Source organism: Pseudochaenichthys georgianus, unplaced genomic scaffold (genome assembly GCF_902827115.2).
Source record: "Pseudochaenichthys georgianus unplaced genomic scaffold, fPseGeo1.2 scaffold_927_arrow_ctg1, whole genome shotgun sequence".
In the NCBI taxonomy this organism is placed as follows: Eukaryota; Metazoa; Chordata; class Actinopteri; order Perciformes; family Channichthyidae; genus Pseudochaenichthys; species Pseudochaenichthys georgianus.
This window is the reverse complement of record NW_027263456.1, coordinates 33993-40713: the sequence shown is the minus strand read 5'-3', so window position 1 is coordinate 40713 and position 6721 is coordinate 33993. Positions and strand designations below refer to the sequence as shown.

At 42.4% G+C, this 6721-nt stretch overlaps 1 protein-coding gene across 2 annotated transcripts; it reads left to right on the top strand.

Moving 5' to 3' along the window:
* The first annotated feature begins 169 nt into the window (after positions 1–169).
* LOC117444776 (glucocorticoid receptor-like) lies at positions 170–4905 on the top strand. 2 transcript variants are annotated; one of them, XM_034080181.2, is made up of 3 exons: positions 170–656; positions 2411–3645; positions 4112–4904. In XM_034080181.2, the coding sequence occupies exons 2-3, from the start codon at positions 2420–2422 to the stop codon at positions 4125–4127; spliced, it is 1242 nt and encodes a 413-aa protein (XP_033936072.1). In that variant the 5' UTR covers positions 170–656; positions 2411–2419; the 3' UTR covers positions 4128–4904. The 2 variants fall into 2 exon arrangements, with proteins under 2 accessions (XP_033936072.1, XP_071058884.1); XM_071202783.1 differs by lacking the exon at positions 170–656 and having other exon boundaries at positions 2414–3645; positions 4112–4905.
* Positions 4906–6721: the final 1816 nt, after the last annotated feature.

Sequence of the window (6721 nt, the reverse complement as noted above, 5' to 3'; positions counted from 1 at the left end):
TAAGATAGTTCCAGATGTCAATGTTACCAGACACATGTGGGTTTATCATGTAACCGCTGTGACAGTTACAACAACACCGCTTTTATTTTGAAAGGACAACACGGAAGTGACCCTTGTTTTCCCGTTAGCTTGACACGTTTCACTAACTGTCCGCCCTGCCCTGCTTGAGTTTGCAGTTGAGTGCGCCAGGGCAACACGGCTGTATTATATAACTTTAATGTAGGCTACTCACGGGTTTAATGGCGCAAGAGCAGAATATCGCGCCGCAGATCTGTGGATTCATTGCGGAATTATCCTGAACTCGAGTGCAAGTGAGCGATTGATGACTTTTTCCCTCCTACTGGCGACGTGCGTTAAAAGTTATCGACAGATCGGCGGCACGTCGCACTCGGTGGATCCTGTCAGCTTCAGACAGGTTGGCGTCGTTGTTGACTTTAGTTACAAAATAGTTGTTATTGCAGACGATGTTTTCCTTCCGTTTGAGGAGAGGGGTGACAACGAATCCATTTGACATTTCACCACGCAACATTACAGCAAGGAAGGTGTTTTATTCGAGTGTGTGACTCTGGGGACATTGCGTTATTTCTCACAATTTTTCCAAGTTGGACTGACAGGAGATGAGCTAACCGGCGGAACACATCGTGTTTTCACTACAGGTATGGTCTGTTTATAATGCAACCACTTGGTTTACCTTTGGACACATATCGAGAGAGGCAAACGCTGGTTGTTTCCACTAATGTAGGCCGACGATGTGCGTCCCCGGCGCTGGGTGGTGGGCGCACTGACAGCCCTGCACCGTGCGACCCACTGATATCACCAACATCGCTCAGAGCAAGCCTCTTAATTTTTTAAGGAACAGAAAGTGATGCAAATAGTGCCGCTTATTCGGGTCTCCGGTTGTAGGCGTTCGATCAGTGCAATTTCCTATCGCAGCCAACAGGTTGCAGTAATGCCGTAATGATGTGTTGTGCTCTTCGGTGGAAAAGTACAGTAAGCTTTAGCAAGTCATGAAGCTCCAAACTTTTTAAAAACTTTGAAATACCAAGGATTGTTTTACCTTCCTAAAAATGCATTACAACAACAATCTCAATTGAATCTCAAAATGAATTTGATGTTAATGCAGTGGTGAAACATATGACCAAAACAACCTGTCTAATTATCCACCATGGGAGATAGATTTGAAACCAATGAGAGTCCTACATGACTCTGCATGTCTTTTTTTACCTCACTTTAAAACACAGAGCAGCAGTAGATTTTCAAAGGAAGTGCTGTAAACCGCTGCACGTATAGCACCATAGGCTGTCTTTTATGTGCTGTATGCAACCATGTCTTCTTGGAATTTCATAGCCAATGCTAAAGTCGACAAACAAATTAAATAGAGTGAATCTGTGTATTGCATTGATCTTAAACTCAAAGGAAATTATGCAGTTGTTGTTACTTGATTTTTTTATTAAACGGTAACTGTTTTTATTTGACATTTACTGCATATAAAGGACTATGATGAAGGACTGTTTTGTCATGTAGTCAGAGACACTGACTTTGACAAAGTTAAATTGCCACAAGTGACTGCTTGCCTGGATACTTATTTTCTGTCCCTCTAGATATCCTTGTTAATGATCAACAGTTCAACAGAGTGAGCTCCAGAACTCTTGCACACAGGCTTCTGTTGCAGACGTTTCTACCACATTATTTGACTACATACATTTCATTTGTATTACACTTCACTAACACTTCCAGTTTTGTAAATTGGAGTTTTGAATGAATTGTTCATTTACTCTCTTTTGCAAAGTGAGATAGGCAGTTATTGGTGACCGCTGCAAATGCCCACAGGCCCATTGTGGGTTAATCTCTTCTTCTCCTCTTTCGACGGATGTATGTTGTTGCACACTTGCTTGACTGTATCTGGGACTGTCAGTTACACAACTTATGCCTGGGCATGTCTCTCACTACTTGATGCTTAACTTGAGTGGAGGGCATAGTTCAAGGGAATAACATGTACATTATAGTCCTTTATGTTATGTAATTGCAGTGGTCTTCATTTTTTTTCTATACTGATTTTGCTCAGTAAGGTTTATGCCATGTGTGCTTCTGCCATATTTCTACTGTGTGGGTGTCAAAAGAGGAGATGGCCTATTTGATATGGTTGCTGTCATTTTTGAAAAATATAAATAAATAAGACATTGTTGTTGGCACAGTCATAGTAGTAGATGTAAGCCTTGCACTTGTGCACTTTTAAATGCACCTTAACTCATTTGTAAATGGATGTCATAAGACATTACTGTGACAGATCCAGAAAAAATAGCTACTGGGTTATGTATCATCTTATCTGCATCAACTTTTATATAGACTAACCTAGTCTCTCATCTCTCTCACTCTGTGTTTGTTGTGCACTCTTTCACTATCTTGTCAGGATAAAGAAATGGATCAGGGTAGACTGAAGCGCAACGGTAATCAAGACGACAGCCTGACATTTGGGGAGACAGGATCCGGAGTAGGCAGGGAAACGGGTGACAGAGCTGGTTTACTGCTCCAGTCTGCAGGGCACCTGCTCGGTCCCAGGTCTATGCCCCAGCCCACAGTGGCCCCGAATGGACATGGTGTAACCAAAGACCAAGGGCAACTTGGAGGCCTCTTTGATTCTCTTCAGCATCACATCCAATGTGAGGGCTCAGACATGAAGGAGGGTAAGATCACCAGAATGCAGAAACAACACCAGGATAGCGGCGTATTTAACATTGAGGACAACCTGCCGTTGTTGAAACAGAATATTTCCAATCACAACAGTCCGGCCCCCTCTGTCATCAGCACCTCAGTCTCCTCGATCCTGGGGAATCTCCCTCTGCCTGATCTTTTTCCCCAACACATCAAGCAGGAGGGACATTTTTCTATGGATAAAGACTTGAAAAATTACAGCTGTAACACGGGTGTAAGGCTGTGTGATTTAGATGAGAAAGGCAGTTGCCTAATGGAGGATTCTGAAATGTGGCAAGACCTGGACCTTCCTAATTCTCTGCCAGAAATTAGCGATTTTGAGTTGGATTCAGAAGTGGCACACTTGGATAACATCCTCCATGACAGCAGGGGTGGAGGCGGTCCTGTCAGCGGCTTGCTAAAAGAAACAAAGCCTCTGGTGGGTAACGGAGTAAACTGCAACAATGTGAACGGCACGGACCAGCAGCACCAGCCCATCCACCATCAGCAGCAGCAGCAGCACCACCTTCTACAGCACCAGCTCCATCACCAGCAGCAGCCTGCACCTCTGCTCTCCAGCGTTATGATCAAGGAGGAGAAGGATCCTGACGACTCTTTCATTCACATCCGTACTCCTGGTGTTGTGAAACAGGAGAAGCAGGAGAATACAGGGTTCTGCCAGTCGCAGTGTCTGCAGAGCAGCATGAGCTCTCTCCATGGAGGAAGCTCCATGTCTTCCCCTATGGAAGGAGCTTCGTACCTATACAGAGCCAACCCATCCTCCACAGTGGGCCTACAAGACCAAGAGCCTTTTGGCATGTACTCAAACCTACCTCTGGTGGGGGAGACCTGGGCCAGGGGGAACCGGTTCGGAGAGTCGTCCGGGTTGCAGAGGGGTGACGACGGACTCCCCTCCGCTGCAGCCTTGGCAAGTTTTTCTGTCAACTTCTCAAGGTAAGTCTCATGGAATTAGTTTATCCTACTCTGTTGACTTTTGCATCTGTGGCGGCTTTGGTGTTGGCTCTCATTCATGGCATGTTTGACTTTGTTTTTGTGTGCTCAGAGGTTATTTGCTTGTCTGTAAAATATGTTTAAAAATGTCAGTTGACGGTTATTCATACTGCACTGCAGTCTTAGACAGCTTGGGTCTAGACTCAGCTACTCAGCTAGAGGTTTGCCACCTTTTCTGAACCCAAACATTTTGTCAGAATCATTTGTTCATAACAGAACATGTTTGCAATATAACTGTAAAGACCAAACACATTGGATTGGACTATTAATGTCCACTTTTGTATGCAACTTGTTTGTTGATCAAAGGCATTTGATTATAAAATACGGGAATCACCTGACAGTTAAGAGAAAAAGTGTGGAATATGTTCTCCTCAGAATCCCCCAACATATTTTTGCACTGTGTCTCCAGCATCCACAGAACATGATCTGTGCCATGTCCATGCTCCTGAAATCAAATCAGACTCAGGGTGATGTATCAGAGGACTTCAGTTCCCTGCAGGAAACCTTCAGTGTGCATTTGGGAAATGAAAGCAGTCGGTTGGTTTCACAGCATTTAGGCTGGCTCTCCACTGAGATTCTAGCACAAAAGAAACATCACTTCAATAAGCCCCAAAAAATAGTACTCAGGTGTGTTTGTTTGTGGCATTTTATTTGTAAGGTAAGTACTAGCACTCCTGGGGTGGAGGGCATCTGGCACTTATTGCCTCCAATAGGCTGACGCAGCAGGACACACATTCCTCCAATTCTCCACATCACATCATTTTAGGAATGCCATGAAAAATAAAATACATTTGTCATTGCATTAGGAATACAGTCTTTTTTATTTACATACATATTGCCAGCAGAGGCAGATAAGAGAAAAGGAGATGAACTAGTTTCCGTGTTACAAGGAGGCAGTAGGGAAAAGAAAGACTGTTGATTAAGGTATAAATGTTTCTTATCTTTGGGGATTCCACAATCTAGATAATGTTCTTGTGGTTGCTTAATATTTGTATGTTGAAAAAATATACTTTTTGAAACAATTGTGAAATTGTTCACATACACATCAACTATGCTCTGCCTTCTGGGATTTTTTGTGTTGTAATGCATTGCTTGTTAAAGAAGATATCACAGAGTTACGTAAATGTGTCCTTCCTTCAGTAAATTGCTTGCTGAGAAATGAGTTATGTGAGAAAATCATGCAGCAAGCAAAATGAGAATTGTCTGGTGGGCACACTACAATTCAGCTTGGATCTGATAACAAAACTGGCTGTGAGTAGAACTTTGAAAGAGAGAGATTCATTTATGAGCTTTGTGACCATAAATGGGCAGATCACAAGATGTGTTTGATTAATCAATAATGTGAGTCAGTACTGTCTAGTTTCTGAAAAAGCCATTTAGGTGTTTGGCTCAGGCTGCTATGTAAACAAGTCAAAATGAACACGGGTGTCAGCTAATGCTATCTCCCTGCTGTCACACTGATATGCTCCTGTGTTCCTCAGCTATTAATTAGACTGCGGAAAAGTCTCCTTGCCATGGTTCATAGGTCTAAACTGTTTGTTTTTCTTGTATTTTTTAAACATATAAATATAATAGATACAAGTAGACTTGAGTGTTGCCACAACCACTTACACTATGTGGCCCTTCAGCTGAAATGCTCCTCTCGAGCTCTGTTCCTAAATATCTATAGACCACCAAAATACTGTGCAAGCTTTTTTGATGACTTTACTGAACTGCTGTCTATAGTGTGTATTGACTTTGACCGTCTAGTCATTGTTGGTGATTTTAACATCCATGTTGACAACCCCCAGGACAGAGGGGTGAAAGAACTGTTTTGTGTTCTTGATAGCTATGGACAGACTCAGCATGTGACGGAGCCCACGCACAATAAGAGGCACACTCTGGACTTAATTATCTCAAAGGATCTGAATATCTCTAAGGTTGTGGTGACTGATGTTGCACTCTCTAATTATTTCTGTGTTTTCTTTGAGAGCTCTATTTCTGTTCACAACATTTTTCAAAAAGAGGTAACCACAAAGCGGAATACAGCAAATGTGTTGTCCCTATGTCCACCTAATATCAATTCAAACACCATGACACAATTCCATCAGATTAATGATAAAAACCTAGAGGACATTATTCAACTTCTGAAATCCTCCTCCTGCTGCCTTGATATTATTCCAACAGGATTTTTCAAAGATGTTTTTCGTTGCATGGCCTCAGATCTACTTCATATAGTAAACAAATCTCTTCACTCAGGTATTTTTCCACAGGCCCTGAAAACTGCAGTCATTAAACCGCTCCTAAAAAAGAATAATCTAGATGCTTCAGTAATGAACAATTACAGGCCCATATCAAACCTGCAATTTCTAGGTAAAATCATTGAAAAAGTAGTTTTTCAACACTCGAGTAATTTCTTGCATTTAAATAACTGTTTGGATGTGTTCCAGTCAGGTTTTCGTCCAAACCACAGCACTGAGACTGCTCTTGTAAAGGTCTTCAATGACATCCACTTAAACACAGACAGTGGCAGAACTTCAGTGTTAGTATTATTAGATCTCAGTGCTGCGTTTGACACTGTTGACCACAACATATTACTGGACCGACTATAAAACTGGGTGGGACTTTCAGAAACAGTTCTAAATTGGTTTGAATCCTACTTAAAGGACAGAAACAACGTTGTTTCTATAGGTAAATAAACATTTGAGTTGACAAATATGACATGTGGGGTACCTCAAGGCTCCATCTTGGGGCCTCTTCTCTTTAACATCTACATGCTACCACTGGCTCAGATAATGAAAAACAACAAAATAAGTTACCATAGCTATGTGGATGACACACACATTTACGTAACAATTTCACCAGGAGACTATGCTCCAATTCAAACACTGAGGTACGGCCCGTCCACACTACAGCTTCGACAGCTTCAAAAACAGTTTCCAACGCGTCTGCCCATACACTTTGAATGGGGTGACGTCACTTTTCGCCGAACTGCATTGTGGGAAGCAGAGCGGAGCTTTCCTGGCGTTTCAGGCTGCAA

Bases quoted from the DNA above. Each gene is read 5' to 3' on its own strand.
- LOC117444776 (XM_071202783.1), top strand. From the start codon at position 2,420: ATGGATCAGGGTAGACTGAAGCGCAACGGTAATCAAGACGACAGCCTG.